At 44.6% G+C, this 23193-nt stretch overlaps 1 protein-coding gene across 1 annotated transcript in view; it reads left to right on the top strand.

Annotated features, from left to right (window-relative positions):
- The window catches only part of DHTKD1 (dehydrogenase E1 and transketolase domain containing 1), a 72896-nt gene that overhangs the window by 39100 nt on the left and 10603 nt on the right, over positions 1-23193 (top strand). The window contains exons 7-12 of the mRNA XM_058282407.2: positions 3793-3991; positions 5708-6020; positions 8158-8242; positions 9340-9479; positions 15502-15652; positions 17041-17147. Coding sequence (XP_058138390.1) covers positions 3793-3991; positions 5708-6020; positions 8158-8242; positions 9340-9479; positions 15502-15652; positions 17041-17147 — 995 coding nt within the window. The remainder of the gene's footprint in view (positions 1-3792; positions 3992-5707; positions 6021-8157; positions 8243-9339; positions 9480-15501; positions 15653-17040; positions 17148-23193) is intronic.

Here is a 23193-nt window from a genome sequence, read left to right as displayed (position 1 = left end):
GGCACTTGACATTCTGATAAGTATGTGTCTCAGAGTTGTTCTATTTGGATTTTTTCAGATGGTGGTATGTTGTGCTTCTTGGACATGGATATCTGTGTCCTTCAACAGGGTGGGAAATTTTCTACCATTGTTTCTTCAAATATTCCTTCTGCCCTTTCCCTTCTCTTCTCCTTCTGGGGCACCCATGACATATATGTTTGCACATCTTTTGCTGTCATTTAGTTCAATTTTTTCCATTCTTTATTCTTTTGTATGGTCACTTTCAGAGGCCATTTGTTCAAGCTCACCAGTCCTTTCTCTTGCTTCCTCGAATCTGCTATGATTCCAATGTTTTTTAAAAATTTCATTTATTGCACATTTCATTCCCATAAGATCTGCTCTTTTTCTATGTATGCTTTCAAATTCTTCTTTGTGCTCATCCAATGTCTTTTTTTTAAAGATTTATTTCACTCCCCTTCCCCCTGCCCCATTGTCTGCTCTCTGTGTCCATTTGCTGTGTGTTCTTCTGTGACCACTTCTATCCTTATCAGTGGCACCGGGAATCTGTGTCTCTTTTTGTTGCATCATCTAGCTATGTCAACTCTCCATGTGTGCGATGCCACTCCTGGGCAGGATGTGCTTTTTTTTTTTTTTCGTGCAGGGTGGGTTTTCTTGCAGGACGCACTCCTTGCATGTGGGGCTCCCCTATGTGGGGGACACCCCTGCGTGGCACGGCACTCCTTCTGTGCATCACCATTGCGCGTGGGCCAGCTCACCACATGGGTCAGGAGGCCCTGGGTTTGAACCCCGGACCTCCTATCTGGTAGATGGATGCCCTATCAGTTGAGACAAATCCGCTTCCCCCACTGTCTTCTTAATATCCTTAATCTCTTTAGCCATCTCATTGAATTTGTTAAGGAGATATGTTTGAACATCTATGATTACTTGTCTCAACTCCTTTATGTCATCTGGAGGCTTCTCTTGTTCCTTTAACTGGACCAAACCTTCCTGTTTCCTGGTGGTGGATTGTAATTTTTTGTTGGTGTCTTGGCATCGGCTTACTAGCATATTTATTCTGGGTATAGTTTTGCTTTTTAGTTTAGGGCTTCCTGCCCTTTCTCCCTTGCTGTTTGTGCAGTAGGAGCCAAGGATATAGTTGGTGCTATAAGCTTTGGAGGCTCAAGCTGCCATCCTTGCCCTAGGGACCAATGAAGCTTCTCCCAACTTTCTCCTTTGCCAGGGGTAGGGGCAGAGTCACAGCTGTGTGGAATAATCCAAGTCGTGCAGGCCTAGACTGTATTTGCCCAGGAGACTGATGAAGCTTCATGCCCCTTTCTCCCCTGTCTGGGGTAGGAGTGGAGCTTCAGGTGTGGGCAGCAATCTATGCAGTGCAGGTCCAAGATGACTCCTGTTGCCCCGGTAGACTTCTTATTATTCAGTCTGTGCAGCCAAAGTTACCTGCAGTTACCTGAGTAGGCTGGTGCAGGGCCTGTCAGCCTCTTCCGTGCCAGAGGTGTGGTGGAAGCCTAGTATAGGGCTGCAGGCCGATCTGGGTGAAAGAATTGGTTTCTACCGTCACTGTGATTTTCAGTCAGCCAGGCTTTCTTTCAGGCTGGGGGCAGAGTCAAAATGGCGGCTACCGGCCTCTTTCTGACCTAGACATGTTCAAACTTCAGCTGTTCTTAGGGTTATAGTTTAGCCAGCCTAATTCACCAGTCAGTAGCTGAAGTCAGTGGCCAACCATCTCTTCCTCCTGTTTTTGGCAAATGGAGCTTCCAATTCCAGCCAGGGTATAGCTCCTGGGGCACCTGTGCTCCCAGAGTAGAACAATCACCGGACTCCGCAGCTTGGCCAGTAATTTCCCAGAGAGGCTGGTGCAGGTTCCTCCAGCTTCCTCCCTGCTGGAGGTGGCACTGGGCCCTAGGCTAGAGCTGCAACCTGACCTGGACGGAAAGAAGCCGGTCCCCACCAGCACTGGGATTTTCAGTCCGCTCCGCTTCCCCTTGTGCCCAGGCGCGGAGTTAAGGTGGTGGCTCCCGGCCTCTTTCTGCTTCGACAGGCTCAAATCTCAGAATTATTCTATAGCTCTGAATTTACTCCTCAGTAGCTGAAATTGGTGCCCAACCATCTCTTCCTCCCCCTTTTTTGGAAAGTGGAGCTTTCAATTCCAGCTGCCGAACAGCTCTCAAGGCAGCTTGTGCCTCCAGTGGAGGATGGGCACTGGCCTCTGGGGCATGGAGCCTCTACTTATGAGTCTTTTCTGCAGATGGATAGTCTCCTCCTTCCATTCCTCCAAGGTTGTGGCAGGATGCTCTTCTGACCTCCTGGAGCCCCCAAGCAGGTGCTTGCACTAGCTCCAGAGAGCTCTGGGTGTTTACTATCTGCCCTTGTAGCAGGAGCTGATTCTAGGAGCTCCTCACTCCGCCACCATCTTACTGGTTGTCCCTCCCCTATATTTTTGATGTTACTTTTCTGTAATCTAAAACTTTAAAAATAAAGTTAAAAATAATTTAAAAAATTATACTAGTAAGTACACACACAGAAGAGAGAGAGGGAGAGAGAAAGGCAGGGCTTAGTACCTATTCTCTATTTTACAGAGTTACAAGAACTTTTGGATGGCAGGAACTGTTTTGTTTTTACACCTAAAGCCCGAACCAGACCCGTTTTGGGACCGTGTGTATGAAGACCTAGTTATAAATCTGACAGAGATACTGCAGCAGATCCATCCTAGATCCTCTCTTCGGAGAAGATCCATCTGTTTCTGAGACGCATCCTTTAATGATCCTTTCATTCCAGGAGGAAGAAAATAGCAGTGTTAATAACAAAATAAATATTAGTGATTATGTACGAGGCACGATTAAGTACCTTATATACATTAGCTCATTTAAAAAGTTTTTAAAATATTTATTCATTTTAAAGAAACTTTAGATTACATGAATGTTACATAAAAAAAGAAACTTTAGATTACATGAATGTTACATAAAAAATTTATTCATTTTAAAGAAACTTTAGATTACATGGATGTTATATAAAAAAAATATGCTCCACTCCCCCATCCCACACTTTCCCACATTAACAACATCCTTCATTACTGTGGTGCATTTGTTAGAATTGATGAACGCCTGTTGGAGCATTGCTGGTAAGTGTGGTAAGTAAACATTACAGTTTACTCTGTCTTGCATAATTTTGTGAGTTATGACAAAATATATAATGGCCTGCATCTGTCATTGCAAGGTCATGCAGGACAATTCCAATGTCCCCCAAATTCCCCCATATTACACCTGTTATTCCCTCTCCCTGCCCTCAGAACCTCCAGTGGCCACTGCCTCCACATCACTGATGTAAGTTCTTCTATTGCTAGTATCACCATAAGTCTATAGTAGAATACTAGAAAGTCTAGTCCATCGTTCATTCTCCAATCTTGAGGATTCTGGGAAGGTGATTCCCACACTTACTGAGAGGGGGTGCAGATCCTGCGGGGCAGATGGATGGGTCTATCCTGCTTGCAGTTGCAGACTCTGATGATAGACAGTGCCCTTCGCACGTTTTTCATCTTTACCTGGTTACTATGAGGCAGGAGCTATCTACCAGTTTTCTAGATGAGACTGAGGTTCAGTGAATTCACATAACCTTAAGGGTCAGGCAGTGAGTCACAGAGTTGGGACTTGGACTCCAAAGCCCAGGTTCTTAACACCCCAGCCAAACCAACCCCGAGGACGTGGCTGTCCTTGTCACACGGGCCACGCAACATGGAGGTGGGCCGGGCAGCGTTCTGGGTTCACTGCCTGCTTCATCTGGTCTTCTCGACTGCAGGGAAGCTTGTCGGCTGTGCCATCATCCATGTCAACGGAGACAGCCCAGAGGAAGTGGTCCGGGCCGCACGGCTGGCATGCGGATACCAGCGCCGGTTCCGCAAGGACGTGATCGTTGACTTGCTGTGCTACCGCCAGTGGGGTCACAATGAGCTGGACGAGCCTTTCTTCACCAACCCCACCATGTACAGAATCATCAGGTACACTTACAGACCTCTGGTTAACGCCCTGCCACCTGTCGTGCTCGCTCTTATTTGCATTACTGCTCTCCAGTAGGGTGGCTGACCATCCCCGTTGGCCCAGGATTAGGGCGTTTCTTGATGGGTTTCTTGGTACATGAAACTTCAGTACTAAAACTGGCACCGTCTCGGGCAAAGTGATGGCTGGCCAACCTAGGTTCTTACAATATATTCCCATAGTCTTCAGACTCTACCAGTTTCCTCATCAAACAGAGAAAGAGCAACTCAATAACTTAGCGGACCAGAAGACTGAAGTAGAGGGCGTAGGCAGAACCTTGCCCAAAGCTACTGAGGGTGACATTGACAAGACAAGAAATTCACCTCTACACACCGTAGATCTGCAACTACTTCACGCCTTGGCGAGGGACAACATGAGCAGCTTTAATGAACACTCATGCCTGTGCTGCCCAGTATGGTAGCCGTGGCCACCGGTGGCCACTGAGCCCTAGAAATGTGGCATGTGGCTAGGCTGAACCGAAGTGTGCTATAGTCTGAGATACGCACTGGAGCTTCAAGAGCTCGTGTGAAAGAAAGAAAGTGAAATATCTCATTCATAATTTTTAGATTGATTAGGTTTTGAAAGGACAATCTTATGGCTCTAGTGGGTTATATAAAATACATTATTACAATTAATCCCACCTGGTTCTTTTCCAGTGTGACTGAGCCAATTTTAAACGATCCAGGTGGTTTGCATTCTATTTCTACTGGGCAGTGCTAACTCAGAAAATTCATCTGACTGATAGGGCATGTCTTATTTTGGAATTTCCTTTTTGGATACTGGAAAGCAAAGTAGATCCCTCTCCCCTGCTTTGTGATAGAGATATAAAGTATAGATATAAAGTAAAGCAGAGAAAGACCTTTTATGGGCAGACAGAGGTAGCAGGAAGAGCCCAGCTCTGGGGAGAACAAATCTGGGTTCTCTATTTAGCTCTGAACCTACCAGCTGAGTAACTCAGTGGGCTTCGGGTCCCTTTTTAAGAGTCTGTCCTGCCTGCCTCTCACTTTCGTCGGTATTAAATATGATAGGGGAGCAGGTGTAGCTTAAGTGGTTGAGCACCTGCTTCGCATGTATGAGGTTCCGAGTTTGATCCCTGGTACCTCCTAAAAACAAAAAAAAAACACAAACAAGTGAATAAACCAACTCGGGGAAGCCAGTGTGGCTCAGTGGTTGAGCGCTGGCTTCCCACGTATAAGGTACCGTGTTCAATCCCTGGCCCTGGTACCTCAAAAATAAATAAATAAATAAAGTGTCGGAACAGATGCTGAACTTGAAAGTGTTTTATGAATGTGGAGTGGCATTATGACTGGTGAACGAAAATCCAGCTGCCAATTATTCTAGTTACAGATCCAGCCAGTAACAGAGGCAGTAACTTTGGGTTCAACACTTTTTGAAATAAAGGCCTGTTGAGTGGGTATACAATATAGGTCAGTCTTGTAAGTAACTTCCCAGAACTTACCAAATTCATAGGAAATCTCTACTATTAATTATTATGTACTCCAAATGCTTGTAAAGATCAATTTCCTTTCTCTTTTGCTGGCCTGGAAGAAGCTGTAACCTGGCTGAGTGCCTGTTCATGGAGATGGAGACTGCACAGTACCTTCGACCATGACTGTTTCTTTCTCTCTTTGTTTTTTAACCCATCAGATTGATTTTGTCCCCTGCTCTTTCTTCGACAGAGACCGAAAGAGCATCCCAGACACATACGCAGAGCACCTTGTTGCCGAGGGACTCATGACCCTGGAAGAGGTGTCTGAAATAAAGGCCTCCTACTACACCAAGTTAAATGACCACTTAACCAACATGGCCCACTACAGCCCCCCTGCCTCTGGCCTGCAGGCCCACTGGCAGGGCCTGGTTTGGCCAGGAGCATGCATCACCAGCTGGAACACGGGCGTGCCCCTGGACTTGCTGCGGTTTATTGGTGTGAAGTCTGTGCAGGTGCCGGAGGAGCTCCAGATGCACAGTCACCTTCTAAAGATGTATGTCCAGGTAGGGCCTCTCCAGACTGCAGGCGAATCTCCTGCTTCTGTGTTTTCTTCTTGCTCAGCCAAGGGATTGGTATTGATCTGGACTTCTTGTTTGGCTGAACCAAACCCTAGTGTTGTTTTGCTACTGAAAGTCAGTGAACTCAAACTTTGTCTACTTTAAATCGTCTCCATTTATTTAATTGTTTGCTTATTTATTATTCTGGGTTTCAAACATGTGCATTGTAAAAAATACAGAAACCCAGGAATGTCTGTTTCAATTTTTCTGACCAGAGATGAGGAGATAATTCATTCTTTTGGGTGGCTGACATAAAAGACACCAAAATCAGCACACCTACCCCAAAGTCCACCATTTAGACCCATAAATATGCTGAGGTTACGCATATTGTTTCATGTGCAATACTGGGTGACCACCATCCTGCTTTGCCTGGGACCTAGGGATTTCCTGGAATGCGGGCCTCTGTGCTAAAACTGGGAGAATCCTGAGGAAACTTGGACAGTTGTTCCATGCGAATTAAATGTGTTCCTCTCTCTTAAACGTGGATGAGGACAGATTTTTCTCTGAGTTATTGCAAAATACTAACTTTATTTCTAAGTTTTCTATTATAGGTCTAGAGACAGTATAACAAACTATGTTCTTCTTTTTTTTTTCATGCGGGGCAGCTCTCCCTGCAGAGTGCACTCCCTGCGTGTGGGACACCCCCACGCGGGGGACACCCCTGTGTGGCACGGCACTGCTTGCATGTGGCAGCACTGTGCGTGGGCCAGCTCACCACACAGGCCAGGAGGCCCCGGGTATTGAAACCTGGACCCTCCATATGGAAGGCGGATGCTCCATCAGCCGAGCCACATCCGCTTCCCCAAACTATGTTCTTGCTCCCAGCTTAATAGATTATTCAAATACACATGCCCATTGTATTAGTCAGCTAATGGGGTGCTGATGCAAAATACCAGAAGCCTGTTGGCTTTTATAAAGGGTATTTATTTGGGGTAGGAGCTTATAGATACCAGGCCCTAAAGCATAGGTTACTTCTCTCTCCAAAGTCTATTTCCACATGTTGGAGCAAGGTGGCTGCCGATGTCTGCAAGGGTTCAGGCTTCCTGGGCTCCTCTCTTCCTGGGTCTTGATTCTTTCTGGGCTCAGAGTTTCTCTCTTCCTGGGACTTGTTTCTCTTTCCTTTGTGTGCCTACTTCCTGGGGCTCCAGCTTAAGACTTCAGCATCAAACTCTAAAATCAAAACTCTAACATTAAGAATCCTCAACTCTGTCCTTTGCCATGTCTTTTATATATGAGTCCCCACCCACCAAGGGGTGGGACCTCAGCGCCCTACTGACGTGACCCAATAGAAACCCTAATCATAATTTAATCACGCCCAGGTACAGACCAGTTTACAAACATAATCCAGTATCTAGTTTTGGAATTCATAACTATATCAAACTGCTACACTCATGTATTCAAACGCATTTTATCTCCTCTTGTGTATCCACAGAAGGAACTGCTAACCTGAAGTGTTTGTTTCGCATGTTTTTAAACTTTACATAATTGCTACCATACTCTAAAGTATCCTTCTCCACTTCCTTTTTTTTAAGTCAACATTATGTTTTCATTTTTTAAAAAGATTTTTATTTTTTTAATTTATTTCTCTCCCCTCCCCCTCCCAGTTGTCTGCTCTCTGTGTCCATTCACTGTGTGTTCTTCTGTGACTGCTTATATCCTTATCAGCGGCACTGGGAATCTGTGTTTTTTGTTGTTGTTGTTGCGTCATCTTGTTGTGTCAGCTCTCCATGTGTGCGGCGCCATTCTTGGGCAGGTTACACTTTCTTTCGTGCTGGGCGGCTCTCCTTACAGGGCACACTCCTTGTGCAGGGAGCTCCCCTACACGGGGGACACCCCTGCATGGCAGGGCACTCCTTGCACGCATCAGCACTGCGCATGGGCCAGCTCCACACGGGTCAAGGAGGCCCCGGGTTTGAACCGCAGACCTCCCTTGTGGTAGGCGGACGCCCTATCCTTTGGGCCAAGTCCGCTTCCCTGTGTTTTTAATAGTTACCTTTGTAGCATTAAATCTTTGAATTCAATGTGTAAAGGGATATACGTGGACTCTTAAAAGTCTCTTTTCTCTTCCCCCTTAATTTTGTAGTCCAGAGTAGAGAAACTGATAGATGGAACAAAGCTAGACTGGGCCACAGCAGAAGCCCTTGCTTTGGGCTCATTACTTGCTCAAGGTAAGTTTTCTGTTTAGCTGCACAGCTGGTGGAGCATGCTTCTTAAGACGCTTGTTACATGTGACAGCTGCAGTTTTTGAATTAACAACTATTAATATCTCCTGTCACTTTCATCGACTAGAGAGGGTCTATAATGTGTGAACTTTTCTTACCTGACTGTCTCACCTAATGGTGCTATAACATGGTGTTGACAATCTTCATCAAAGAATAGCTTACACCTGTTCCTGTACTTTGGAAACAGAAAGCTCAATGCCGGATGTATTAGAAAGGTGTTTTTCTCTCCAAATTGTAGGGCAAGTGATGACTTTCCATGTTAAACAACCTCACCTTGACTATAGACTTCTGAATATAGGGCAGGTTTAAATAAGGATAATCTGTTTTCTTAAGGGAAATTTTCCAGTTGTGCTGATCTCTCAGAATCCAGGTGTTAGACCTTGAGGCAGGGCCTTTATGGATAACCAGAGATGGCATGAAGAAAACTTCAACACGAGAGTTAGGCAAACCCATTTATTACATCTGCAGAGGTAAAGAGCCAAGGTCAATCTGAAGTGACTCAGACCCGACTCTCTGTGCTGCAGTTTCACTCTTGCTTAAATACCCAAGCTACTACTTAGCATTTATTTTGATTGTGCATTAGCGTTTATGCATATGGATCAACACACACAGCTGGTTATATTATTGTATGATTAGTATGTTCAGAAAATCACAGTTGCCCATATATTGCATGATCAAAAAAGGGGCGGTTAACTCCGCCCCTGGGTGAGAAATTTACTATGTTAATCAAGCAAGTTGAAGTGAGGACAGCAAGGGGCTGCTTTTGCGCAGGTCTGGCCAACTGATCGAAGCTAGTTTTCATACTTCATTGCTTCAACAGGATATTCTCGAGCACTGAAAGTGGAAATTTGGCAGAAAGAGAGGGATGATTCTATTACCTTGTAATTTACATACAATTCTTTCCTTCGTATCCTAGCAACAGGGACAGAAACAGGGTACTTTCGGGTATTCTGTCATCCTACATCCATCACAGGGGCACTGGGACTTATTATGACTTGGGTTATTCATGGGAATCTGGATTTTTTCTCCCTTGCTTGCTTAAGGTTTTAATGTCCGTCTGAGTGGCCAAGACGTCGGCCGTGGAACTTTCAGTCAAAGGCACGCGATGGTCGTTTGCCAGAGGACGGGTGACATCTACGTCCCGCTGAACCACCTGGATCCTAATCAGAAGGGATTTCTGGAGGTAGGATGTTCCAACATCTATTGCAAAATCCAAGTGCCATCGCTATAGCCATAGGATTCTTTGTTTTATTTAAAGACTTTTTATTTCTCTCCCCTTCCCCCACCTCCACCCCAGTGGCTGCTCTTTGTGTAAACTCGCTGTGTGTTCTTTTTTTTCCCAAAGATTTATTATTTTTTAATTTCTCTCCCCTTCTCCCCCGCCCCCAGTTGTCTGCTCTCTGTCCATTCACTGTGTGCTCTTCTGTGGTGGCTTCTATCCTTATCAGCGGCATAGGAATCTGTGTTTATTTTTGTTGCATCATCTTGTTGTGTCAGCTCTCGGTGTGTGTGGTCCCGTTCCTGGGCAGGCTGCACTTTGTTTCATGCTGGGCGGCTCTCCTTATGGGGCGCACTCCTTGTGCGTGGTACTCCCCTATGCGGGGGACACCCTTGTGTGGCAGGGCACTGCTTGCGCGCATCAGCACTGTGCATGGGCCAGCTCCACACAGGTCAAGGAGGCCCGGGGTTTGAAATGCGGACCTCCCATGTGGTAGACGGATGCCCTAACCACTGGGCCAAGTCTGCTTCCTTGCTGTGTGTTCTTCTATGCCTGCTTGCACCCTCGGTGACACCAGGAAACTTTGTCTCTTTTTTGTTACATCATCTTGCTGCATCAGCTCTCCATGTGTGTGGCGGCACTCCTGGGCGGGCTGCACTTTTTTCACGTGGGGTGGCTCTTGTGGGGCGCACTCCTTGTGCGTGGGACATGGCACTCCTTGCACACAGAAGCTTGCATGTGGGCCAGCTCACCACATGGGTCAGGAGGCCCTGGGCATCGAATCCTGGACCTTCCCATATAGTAGGTGGACGCTGTGACAGCTGAGCCACGTCCGCTTCCTGAGCCATAGGATTCTTAAAGCACCTTGCATCAGATGTCGACTCCTTTGCATTCGGTACGTTTTGAAATAGAAGGGAGCTGAATGGGTCATACAGGTCTATACGTTTGAAATGGAAGTGTGTGCTGGAGAGTAGGCTAGTGCTGTTTTACCATGGCTTCATACCTGTGATCATGTACATTTTCAGATGGATGTGCATTTTATCAGTCCACAATTGACAGGATAATCTGCATCATGATATAATTTATTAACGCAAGGCAAAGACGTGGATAGTAAGCCACCTTTTCTTGCCTGCATAACAAAACCACTTCCTCAAGATTACCTTATGCCCTAAGGTTTTGTGGGTTTAATGAATATATGTTACCTGACATTTCTGTGTGCTACTCTTCAGAATCTTAAGTACAGGTGCTGAGTCTTTTCATTTTTGTCTCCTTGACAACTAGTATAGCACCTGGTGTGTGGTATTTATTAAAATGAGTTATGCTTTAGGATCTGATTAATGGAATATTAGCTTTTTTCCTATTGCAGCCATTTGCTTGGGAGTATAATCTTGAGTTCATTGCTACTCAATTCACTTTAAAAAACTCACTTCGAAAGCAAAATTCATGCTGCTCATCTTTAAGATAGTCTAAAAGAAGATGGAGTTAGATGAAGGTGGATGGGTGATCTAGATATTGAAGTGATTGCTCTTTTGCTTGCCCCAAATGTCTCTTATTGAACTGTGATTTGATATATAGTATCACTTAGTTTTGAATATTGCTATTTAAAAGGCCCCAATGAAACTTTTTATGTCTGTTATGAGGATACTGTTAAAGATACCGTTTATTGTCTAATTCCATGTGCTTTATTTGAAGACCCTTCTTGTTTCTTGGTAATGAGAATGGTCGTAGCTTCAGTGAGAAATAGGTTTGCCTTTTTTGTAGGAGTGCTGTGAATTCTGTAATTTGCCAGGGTTCTTTATCTATAAAAGCTGGTAGGAAAGTGGGAGGCCTTGGTGGCTGCTGTGATAAATAAGCAGGTGCTCAGGGTATGTATTTTTCCCAACTCTGTTTTATTTTTTTAAGATTTATTTTATTTTTTAATTTCTTCCCACCCCCTTGTTTTTCACTTGCTGTGTCTATTCATCTTCCTTGTTTTTTTAGAAGGCATCGGGAACTGAACCTGGGACCTCTGATGTGAGAGGGAGGTGCCTAATCGGTTGAGCCACCTCCACTCCCTGCTTTGTTGTGTCTCTCATTATGATTTTTCCTCCCCGCCTCTCTTGTTGTGTCATCTTCTTGTGTCAGCTTGCCGTGCCTTCTTGTTGCGTCAGCTTACCATCTTACTTAGGAGGCACTGGGAACCTCTGCTCCCTGCTTTGTTGTATCTCTCATTATGTCTTTTTCTTCTTGTGTCTCTTGTGTTACCTTGCCACGCCTGCCTGTCGCACCAGCTCGCTGTCTTCTTTAGGAAGCATTGGGATCCAAACCAGAGACCTCCCATGTGGTAGGCGGGAGCCCAGTTGCCTGAGCCGTATCCACTTCCCCCAAATCTGTTATGGCTCAATCTTTATTTATCTTCTTTCCCTTCACTTAAATTTTACACTGTCTTGTTGTGTATTGTGTATATTTATGAGCAACCATGAATACTCTTTGGACTGAGTAAAAGCATTAAGAAAGTCAATAAGATTATTCTGAGGTGTGCAGGTAATCCACAGGGAATGGATGGCTAGGAGAAGGAGCTGCTGGGCGTCTGTGGGGAAGTCAGGACCTGGTGGGGGAGGAAGCCAGATCTGAGCTGAGACTTGCAGGACATTAGGAGTATGTCATCTATTAAGTGTAGGGAGAGCATCTCATAGCACACATAAAAGCCATGAAGTAAGAGAGCCTGGCTGGTAAGAGCTGCTACACATGTAGCTGCATGTGCCTGGAGTTCAAGCTGCTGAGTGGACACAGGGTAAAAAGAAAGGGGACTGGCTAGATAGGTCTGCCCAATTTGCGAGAGGCTTTGCGTGTTACGTAAAGGACGAGCTGTGGAGGAATTTGGAACATTTGGTCGGGTTTTCATGGTAGGAAGACCATTCCTGACAATTCTTTGGAAGCCTAGACTGAAGAAGGATGAGAACTTAGCGAGGACAGCTGTTCAGAAGGCCTTTCAGTCCTCCAGGGAGGAAATGATGGGGGCCCAGATTAGGATAGTAACAGGATAGATGGAAGATGGGGCCATGCCTGAGAACTAGTCAGAAAGCTCAAGTGATAGGACTTAGTGATAGGCTCAGAGGTAAAGGAGAAGCACTCATCTAGCTTATCTTCTAGGGTTTTGACTTGGGCAACTCGTATACAATGATGACGTTCACCTCAGAGAGTAGAGGAGAGGGAACAGGTCTGGTAAGGACAGATGACAGATCGAGTATTAGATATTTGACCTTGAGGTGGCTGAATGATAGAGGTTTCCATCAGGCCATTATATATGTGTAATGTGATCTTCAGAGTTGCAGGTTATTAATCAGGGTGAGGGGCCATTTGACCACAGGGTGGAAGAATCTCCCTGAAAGAGAATAGAATGAGAAAAGGACCAAGGGATAGGGCCCTGGGAAAACATCATTCAAGGGGCTGGCTGAGGAGAAGTTTATCACAAAATAGCACTCGAGGAAGCAGCTGTGGCTCAAGCCATTGGGCTCCCACCTGCCATATGGGAGGTCAGGGTTCGATTCCCACAGCCTCCTGGTGAAGGCAAGCTGGCCTTTGCGTAGTGCTGGCCTGCACAGGAGTGCTGGTACAGCAAGGTGATGCAACAAAAAGAGACACAGAGGAGAGACAATAAGAGACGTGGCACAACAGAGAGCTGAGGTGGCGTAAGAGATTGATAGCCTCTCTCCACTCCAGAAGGCGAGGCAGGGGGAGGCATAAACAATAAGTCTTAAAAAAAAAAAAGAGTACTCAGAAAGGATGGAGCCGATCCAAGAGTCCCCAGTGTCATCAAAATCAAGGAAGGTCAAGTAAGATGAAGAATAAAATGGCCATTGGATTTATTTAGCAAGTGAAAGTTCAATGATTGGCTTCATGAAAAACGATCTCAGTGGAGAAGTGAAAGCAGAAAGTAGACTGTATTTAGTTGAAGCCAGAATTAGGGCAGCAGAGACACGTGGATGAGATGATTATTTCTAGAAGCTTGACATGGAAGCAATGTCTGGGGGAGCCCTTGTCAATGAATAGCTCTGGGTAGTTGGTTTTTGTTTTTTTTTTAAGATTTATTTTTATGTATTTCTCTCCCCTCCCCCTCATTGTCTGCTCTCTGTGTCCATTAGCTGTGTGTTCTTCTTTGTCCACTTACATTCCTGTCAGCAGCACCAGGAATCTGTCTCTTTTTGTTACATCATCTTGCTGCATCAGCTCTCCATGTGTGCGGCACCACTCCTGGGCAGGCTGCTCTTTTTTTTCATGTGGGGCGGCTCTCCTTGAGGGGTGCACTCCTTGTGCATGGGGCTCCCCTATGCGGGGGACACCCCTGCGTAGCATGGCACTCCTTGCATGCATCAGCCCTGTGCATGCCAGCTCACCACATGGGTCAGGAGGCCCTGGGTTTGAACCCTGGACCTCCTATGTGGTGGTAGGTGGATGCTCTATCAGTTGAGCCAAATCCGCTTCCCAGCTCTCGTTTTATTCTTAAGCTTTTGTCCATATGCAGAGGAGAGAAAGCCAAAGAGGCGAGGCTCAGAAAAGAGGAGTTAGAAAGAAGCAGAAAGAGGGATGGGGATGTCAGCCTTGGGCAGGAGCTAAGGATAGGCAGAGGGGCAAAAGTGTCTAGTTCAAACCTCATTTATAATTACATGGAAATCTGAGAAAACTCTGTTTTCGAGTTGGTGTATTATATAGATTATAACTGAAATAAAATCAGAAAAGATAAATTATAAGCACACAGTCCCACCATACTAATAAAGCATCTATTTTCATTTTTCTGTATTGTCTCTGTTCTTCTCCAGGTATAAAAATCACAAATAATTATAGTTGTCATCATAACAGGGATGTAATTTCTTTTCCGAGTTCTTTGTAATTCTTTGTAATAACAGCTTTATTAAAGTATTTCACCTACCATAAAATTCAGCCTTTCAATATGTAAAACTCAGTGGTTTTTACTATATTCACAGAGTTGTACAACCATCGCCACTGTCTAATATCAGAACATTTTCATCACCCCAAGAGAAACCACATACCCTCGCAGTTGCTCCTCATTCTTCCCTCCCCTGCCGCTACTGGCAGACACCCATCTGTTTTCTGCCTTTGTGGATTTGTTTCTTCTGGACATTTCAAATGACTGGAACCATATGACATGTGGCTTTTATGCCTGGCTTCTTTAACTTAACATTGTTTTCAAGGTTCATCGATGTAGAATGTATCAGAACTTCTTTCATTTTTTATGGCTGAATCTTATTCCATAAAGATGTGACCTGCAGAAATATTTGAAACAAACGTAAAACTAAAAAAAAAGTTAGATGCATAGTACCATTTCTCCTCCTGAACCATTTGGTGCTCCAGGCTGTGTTTCCTGCAAACAAGGACATTCTCCTACATCACTGCGATGCAGCCGTCAAAACCAGGAAATAAATGATAAATGATCAAAGCCTCACATCCAATTAAGAATCATGGTACTTATAATTGTCATGTCTCTTTAGACTCTTTGGAGAAATAGTTTTGTATTACGCTTTTTTTTTTTAACTTGCCATGATAGTTTTTTGGATTTATTGTACAAGGATGGTGTTAGAATAATGGAAGCTGATTAAAGGTAGGCCTTTAGTTATCAGTCTTTCTCCTTTCCTCCTTTGTTTTATGCCTTTTTTATTTTAAGCTTGCATGACACTGTTTTACTCTCCGCTCCAAAGGTGGGTCACCTGAGAAGTGCATGGTGCTTGTCCTTGAAGCAAACCTTTGCTCCCCTCTCCTCTTTTAGCCCCCACCTCTTTTAGCTCTTCCCCTCTTTGTCCCCCCTTTTCCAAAATACATCATTGATGAAGAGCATTAGATGCCCTTTCTCAGAGGAATGTTGCCAGGAGTGAAACCCCCAGTTTCCCACCACACCGCCTTTCCCTTCTGAGGTGTTTGTAGAAATGCCATGCTACCTCTTTCCTGACTCAGGTCCGAGCCCTCTTTCTGTTCTCTTTTTTTGGATTAGGTCAGCAACAGCCCCCTGTCAGAAGAGGCTGTGCTGGGATTTGAATACGGCATGAGCATCGAAAGTCCTAAGTTACTGCCTCTCTGGGAGGCTCAGTTTGGCGATTTCTTCAATGGTGCCCAGATCATCTTTGACACGTTCATCTCTGGAGGTTGGTATGATCCTGTGGATGTGTGATGGAGACCTGCCCACCACCTCAGTAAGATGCATGGAAAGGGCTTTGCTGCTCAAGAGACTCCTGTGTCCTGTGGTGCCTCAGGAGAGTTGAGGGCTTGCCCTGTCATCCACTGGGGCAAGGTGGCTGTCGGAGAGTTACCTCAGGGTTACCTCAGGGGCCGGCGGGGCATCTCCATTCTCTGCTGACAGAGGGCTGGGTGCCACCTTGGGGAAGCTGCTCTGCTATGCAGAGCAACAAATACCCTAGAAGCGCCTAGGCTGTGGGGCTTTGGGGTCAGTTCTTGGGGTGCGTTGAGTAGCTGACTATGAATAACCAGTAGTGAATGGTGCCTGTGAGGATTTGTGGGGAGAGTGGATGGTAGCCTTGAAAAGAGTTTCCCTCACTCCTGATACATTCAAGTATCTGGAAGTTGTAATGCTGTGTGTCTGTATTGATATTATTATCATTTTTTAGGAGGTTCCAGGGATCAAATTCAGGACTTCTTACATAGGAAGCAGGCACTCAGCCACTGAGCTACACCCACTCCTCTCTGAATTTATCTATCTATCTATCTATCTATCTATCTATCTATCTATCTATCTATCTATCTATCATCTATCTATCTATGTATCTATGTATCTATCTGTGTATCTTTCTAGCTAGCTGTCATCTATCTATCTATCTATCTTTGAGGTATTGGGGGCTGGAGATTGAACCCGGGACCTCGTCCATGGGAAGCAGGTGCTCAGTCACTGAGCCACATCCGTTTCCCTCTCAATTATTATTTAATCATTGTTTATAAAGGCAGCACCTATTTATTGTAAAAATTCCAAGTGTATGAAGTAAAAAGTCCAAGTCTCCCTCCAGACGCTCCATGGCATTTTCTGGGAGCACCACTGGGCAGTGTGGAGGGCACACTTGAGGTCTTTCCCACGCTGTGTTTCTCTGTAGGCCTTTAGCCATGAGGAAGCACACAGACTGGCGGAGGCCGGCCCTTGCCTTGACCGGGAACTCTCCTGAGTGGCTGTGCCCTCAGTTTGAGGACAGGTGCCGCTGCTGTGAGCCAAGCTGTGCGGAAAAGTGGGGGCTGCCCTTTCGAGGAGGCGTCCCTGAGCTGAAATCGGGTGGCACGCGCAGTCCGTGGAGCCGGGACGCTCAACTTTCAGTTCATCTTCCGCTCACTCGCTAAAGCCCAGTGTGCGTCCTCAGAGGCATTTTTTTTAACCCGGAAAAATAAACTTTCATTCCCTAGGGATCATCTACCAACGTGAGGTAATGCATGTCCCCAAAAGTGCCAGGGAGTCTAGCAGCAAACTCAGATTCTGTCAGATTGCTCCGTTCAGCTTCAGGGAATTCTCACTCCCTCTGTCCTGCTTTTCCAGGAGAGGCCAAGTGGCTCCTACAAAGTGGCATTGTGATCCTCCTGCCCCATGGCTACGACGGGGCGGGCCCCGACCACTCCTCCTGCCGGGTGGAGCGCTTCTTGCAGGTATGGGGGTGTTTTCGGGGTTCTGAGGAGCTTTCTCCAGCTCTCCAGGTGCTTTGAAGAGACAGAACCACCTTCTGCAGTTAACTTACTGTGCAGCCTTTAACTCTGGGGTGTTGTGTATATGAATGAAACAGATCCAATGCAATGTCAACATTCTTTGGAAAAATGATGCCTCACATACAGTTTCACAGCAATGAAAATACTAAGGTTGGTGGTTCTTGGGCCAGGCTGATTATCCAGTTGTCTAGGAAGCTTTTCTTTTTTTTTTAAAGATTTATTTATTTATTTAATTTCCCCCTCTCCCCTGGTTGTCTGTTCTTGGTGTCTATTTGCTGCGTCTTGTTTCTTTGTCCGCTTCCATTTGTCCGTTTCCGTTGTTGTCAGCGGCACGGGAAGTGTGGGCGGCGCCATTCCTGGGCAGGCTGCTCTTTCTTTTCACGCTGGGCGGGTTTCCTCACGGGTGCACTCCTTGCGCGTGGGACTCCCCCACGCGGGGGACACCCTTGCGTGGCACGGCACTCCTTGCACGCATCAGTACTGCGCATGGCCAGCTCCACACAGGTCAAGGAGGCCCGGGGTATGAACCGGGACCTCCCATATGGTAGACGGACGCCCTAACCACTGGGCCAAAGTCCGTTTCCCTAGGAAGCTTTTCATAAATTGAAATTACAGAGACAAATCTCATATCAGTTTGCCAGGAGTGGAGCCTGAGAACCTATATTTTCCCTTAAAAAAAAATTTTTTTTTAAGTAATATAAGTGTTTTTACAAAAATGATTCGTGACCATTAAATTAAATTACCACCCAGAAATAACCTTGTTATCATTTGGTGAGAACACTTTACAAATGTCTCTTTATTGCATATCTCTTCCTGATATTTTATTATGAAAATTTTTAAACAGACAGAAAAGTTGAAGAAATTTACCAACATTTACGTGCCCACCTCTTAGATTCCACCATTAATAGTTTACTTGTTCTTTTCATTACCATCCCTCTGTTGATCCAGCAATCTATCTTATTTTTTGAAGCGTTTCAAAGTAAATGGAGATATCAGTATACATCACCTTAAATACTTCAATATGCATATCATTAATTACTTTAACATATGTGCAGAAATATGTAGATTGATAGATTACTAGTTAGGTAATGATCGAGAGATAGCTCTATTATAAATAATGCTATTGACAATTTTGTAAAAATGAAAGTACAGAAATAAATTTAGGTAAATTAAAGAAGTACATGTGAAATATAAGCTACAATTGTTTCAAGAAATTAAGTAAATGTCTTTAAATAATAAATTAAAATATAATTTATTTATGATCTGTGGGCCTACAAGAATTTATTAATACACAAAAACACAAAATAGAGGAAAAACTTGATACATTTGACTACAATAAAAGGTAAAACTTGGCTGTGTCACAAAATACCATAAACAAAGCAAAAGGGTAAGTGGCAAACAGGAAGACAATATTTGCATTGCATGCACCCAAGCAATGCTTAGTAAAGAAAAAATGTAAAGAACTACTCTAAACCAATAAGAAAATGTCAAGTTAATAGAAAATTGGACAAAGATATGATCAGACAATTTACAGAAGAGGAAGACCAAAGAGTTAATAAACCCATAGGGGGCAAAAGTCACAGTTATCAAGGAAAGTCACAGCTGTCAAGGAAAGTCACAGCTATCAAGGGGAAAACAGTATCAGATACATTCTACATTTACCTGGCGGGCACAAATTTTAGAGTACCAAGAGTTTGTAAGGATGTGAAATAATGGGTTGTCTTATTCAGTGTTGACAGGTGTATCATTGGTCCAGCCTCTCTAAAGAGCAATTTGACAGCATTTAGTGTCTTGGAAGATGTACAAAAGCCTAGATTCTAGTGGGTGTGCAGTGAGATCTCATGTGGTTATACCTTGCGTTTTCCTAGTGACTAATGATGTTGCATATATTTTCATGTGGTCATTTGCCGCTCATATATATTCTTTTTGGTGAGATGCCTGTTTAAATAGTTTGCTCATTTGTTTACATCGGACTGTTTGTCTTCTTGTTGCTGAGTTGGAAGGATTCTTTTTTTTTTTTTAGATTTATTTTTTTATTCCTCACTCCCCTTGCTGTTTGCGCTCACTGTCTGCTCTCTGTGTTCATTCACTGTGCGTTCTTCTGTGTCTCCTTGTCTTCTCTTCTCGTCCTCTTTTTAGGGGGCACTGGGAACTGACCCTGGGATCTTCCAATGTGGGAGAGAGGCGCTTGATCGCTTGAGCCACCTCAGCTCCAGGTTTTGTTGTGTCTCTCATTGTCTCTCCTCTGTGTCTCTTTTTCATTTCATCAGCTCTTCATGCAGGCCAGCTCCCCACACAGTCCTGCTCTCTGTGTGGGCCAGTTTGCCTTCACCAGGAGGCCCCGGAAACCAAACCTGGGACCTCCCATATGGTAGATGGTAGCCCAATTGCTTGAGTCACATCCACTTCCCTGCAAGGATTCTTATAAGTCATTTAGCTGATATGTATTTTTGTAAATATTGCCTCAGGTCTATGACTTTCCCTTTCATTTTCTTAAGAGCCTTTTTAAAAAAAACTTTCACAAAATTTTTAAAAAAACAAATCAATTTTATTGACACATATTAATAAAGCATACAATTCATCCAAAGTGTACATTCAGTGGTATTGAATGCACATAGTTGTGGATTTGTCATGTCATTCATTATTAAAGCATTTTCATTATTTGAATAGTAATAATAATAAAAAACAGACAAACAAGAAAATTCTTCACTTCTCAATCTCTCTGTTTTCCCTGCTGTACATAACTGCTATTTCTGGCTATTCTTGTACAATTATTTATTTATTCAGTTTTTTTTTTTTTGAGATATATTCACATACCATATGATCTATCCAAAGTGTATAATCAATGACTATAATCAATCACAGTGTTGTGCATTCATCTCCATAAAAATTTTAGAACCATTTCATTACTCCAGAAAGGAAAACTCCACACCCTTTATTATTCCTTCCCCAGCCCTATATAACCACTAATGTAATTTCATCTTTATAAATTGATTTATATATACATTTTGTATAAATGGATCATGCAGTGTGTTACACAATATATTTAGTCCACAGTAGTGCAGTCATACCATATTTGTCCTTTTGTGTCTGGCTTGCTTCACTCAACATAATGTCTTCCAGGTTCATCCATATTGTCATGTGCTTTCAACTTCATTTCTTCTTAGAGCTGCATAATATTCCAGTGTTTGAATACACCACAGTTCATCCATTCATTGGTTGATGGATACCTGGGTTGTTTCCAGCTTTTAGCAGTTGCAAATAATGTCACATGAACATTGGTGTGCAGATGTCTGTTCATGTATAGTGAAAGTTGAGAACTTACAAAATAAACATGACATGCATAACATCATTCAGGGCTCCCATACATGACCTAACCACCAACACCTTGCATTGTTGTGAAATGTTTGTTACAAACTATGAAGGAGCATAATCAAAATATTACTATGGGGAAGCAGACTTGGCCCAGTGGTCAGGGCGTCCGTCTACCACATGGGAGGGGCTCGGTTCAAACCCCGGGCCTCCTTGACCTGTGTGGAGCTGGCCCACGCACAGTGCTGATGCGCACGGGGAGTGCCCTGCCATGCAGGGGTGTTGCCACACAGGGGTGTCCCTGCGCAGGGGAGCCCCACGCACAAGGAGTGCGCCCCGTAAGGAAAGCCGCCCAGCGCAAAAGAAAGTGCAGCCTGCCCAGGAATGGCGCCACACACACGGAGAGCTGACAGAACAAGATGATGCAACAAAAAGAAACACAGATTCACGGTGCTGCTGATAAGGATAGAAGTGGTCAAAGAAGAATACACAGCGAATGGACACAGAGCAGACAACTGGGGAGGGGGGAGGGAAGAGAAATAAATAAATCTTAAAAAAAAAAAAAGAATCACTTTCGTTGCTGTGTTGAAGATAGACCGTGGAGAGGCAAGGCTGGAAGCTGGGGGAGCAATTCGGAGACCATTTTGTATAATCCAAGTAGTAGATGAGGTTGGCATGATCTGCCAGAAATAGTAGTGGAGGTAGTGGAAAGTGGTGGTATTCTGAATATATTATGAAGATAGACCCTGCGGTGGGTTGATCTGTGCACCCCAGGTGGGACCTGATCTTGGTCTTGACCTGCGTTCTGGTGGGTGTAGACCCACTGTGAATAAGATCTCTGCAAGATGTTACTTTGGTTAAGGTGTGGCCCCTGAATCAGGTTGACTATTAATCCAGATGACTGGAGCCCATTATAAACTGGAAGTCAAGTGGAGAGAGAGGGGAGAGGGAGCAGCCAGAAGCTGGAAGTCATGGAACCTGGAAGAGAAAGAAGACACGGCCATGTGCATTGTCAGGTGACGGAAAAGCCAAGGACCTCTACGGATTGCCCACCAGACAGGAAATAGCAACTGTTGGGAGGAAGCAGCCTTCTAGCCTCTGAATCCCTGAGCTGATAAATTCTTGTTGTTAAGTTGACCCATTGTATGGTAGTTGTTTTAGCACCTAGAAAACTAAAACAGATCCAGAATCTGTTGAGTTAAATGTGGGTTGTTAGAGAAGAATCAAGGAGGACTCAAGCTTTTTTACCTGTGCACCTGGAAGGTTAGATTACCACCAACTGAGATAAGCAAAGTTTGGGGGGAATACTAGAAACTCAGTCATGGACATATTGAGTTAGAGATGTCTACTGGACATCCACAGGGAAGTGTCTAGTCTGAGATTTGGGAGAGAGGTCTTTGGGAGAGAGGTGTTGGCTGAAGATATAATTTGTGAGTTGCCAGCAAACAAATGATGTTTCAAGGCATAAGACTGGATGAAATTATCCAAGGGGTGAGTTCAGACAGAAATGAGCAGTTGCCTAAACACTGAGCCATGGGATAATCCAACATAAAAAGGTTCCAAGAGGAAGGACAAATAAAACTGAGAAGGAGCAATCAATGAGATAGGAGGAAGGCAACTGAAGAGAACGTATTTAGAAGGAAGGAGTGTCAAGATCAATTAAAATGAGAACTGCTAATTAACTAGGTGGTTGGTAACTGTAATTGTAATGGAACGGTGGGGGTGATGTTCTGATTGGAATGTATTTAGGCATGTAGAGAAGTAGGAAAGTTTAGATAACCTTTTAGAGCAGTGTTACTGCAAATAGAACAAAGAAATGGGAGCAGGGAAGCAGATGTGGCTCAAGCGATTGGGCTCCCGTCTATCATACGGGAGATCCAGGAATCGATTCCCAGGGCCTCTTGGTGAAGGCAAGCTGGCCTCTGTGGTGAGCTGGCCCAAGAGCAGTGATGACCTGTGCAGGAAGGCTGGCCCACATGGCAAGCTGGCCCTTGAGGAGAGCTGGCGCAGGAAGACGATGCAACAAAAAGAGACACAGAGGAGAGACAATGAGAGATGCGGCAGACCAGGGGCCTGAGGTGGTGCAAGAGATTGAGCACCTCTGTCCCACTCCAGAAGGTCCCAGGATTGGTTCCTGGTGCTGCCTAAAGAGAAGACAGGCAGACACAGAAGAGCACACAGTGAATGGATGCAGAGAACAGACAGTGAGGCAGGTGGGGGGAGAAAGAAATAAATCTTAAAAAAAAAAAAAGAAATGGGACAGCTGCTGTTATGGGATCGGTGTCGAGAGGTTCTTTTTGGTTTTTTTATTTAAAGGTAGGAAAAATAACAGTGTGCTTATATGCTGATAGGAATGACCCAGTAGAGAGCAAAAAAATTTGATGTAGGAGATAAGGTATAAGAGCGGGAGTGATTTCCTTGAGTGGTCAGGATGGTGTGGGGTCACAAGGAGATGAACCAGCTCTAAGCGGGAGCACGCTAGGTTCATCTAGGATGAGCGGGAGACAGAGACATGGATGTAGATGGTGGTGCACATCCAGATGTCGAGGTCAAGGTCTGGGGAAAGTCTCTTCCGATTTCTTCAGTTTTCTCAGAGAAGTAATGCATTAGTCAGCCAAAGAGGTACTGATGCAAACTATCGGAAATCTGTTGGTTTTTATGAAGGGTATTTATTTGG

Source organism: Dasypus novemcinctus, chromosome 20 (assembly GCF_030445035.2).
Source record: "Dasypus novemcinctus isolate mDasNov1 chromosome 20, mDasNov1.1.hap2, whole genome shotgun sequence".
NCBI lineage: Eukaryota > Metazoa > Chordata > Mammalia > Cingulata > Dasypodidae > Dasypus > Dasypus novemcinctus.
This window is presented reverse-complemented; position numbering and strand designations above follow the sequence as displayed.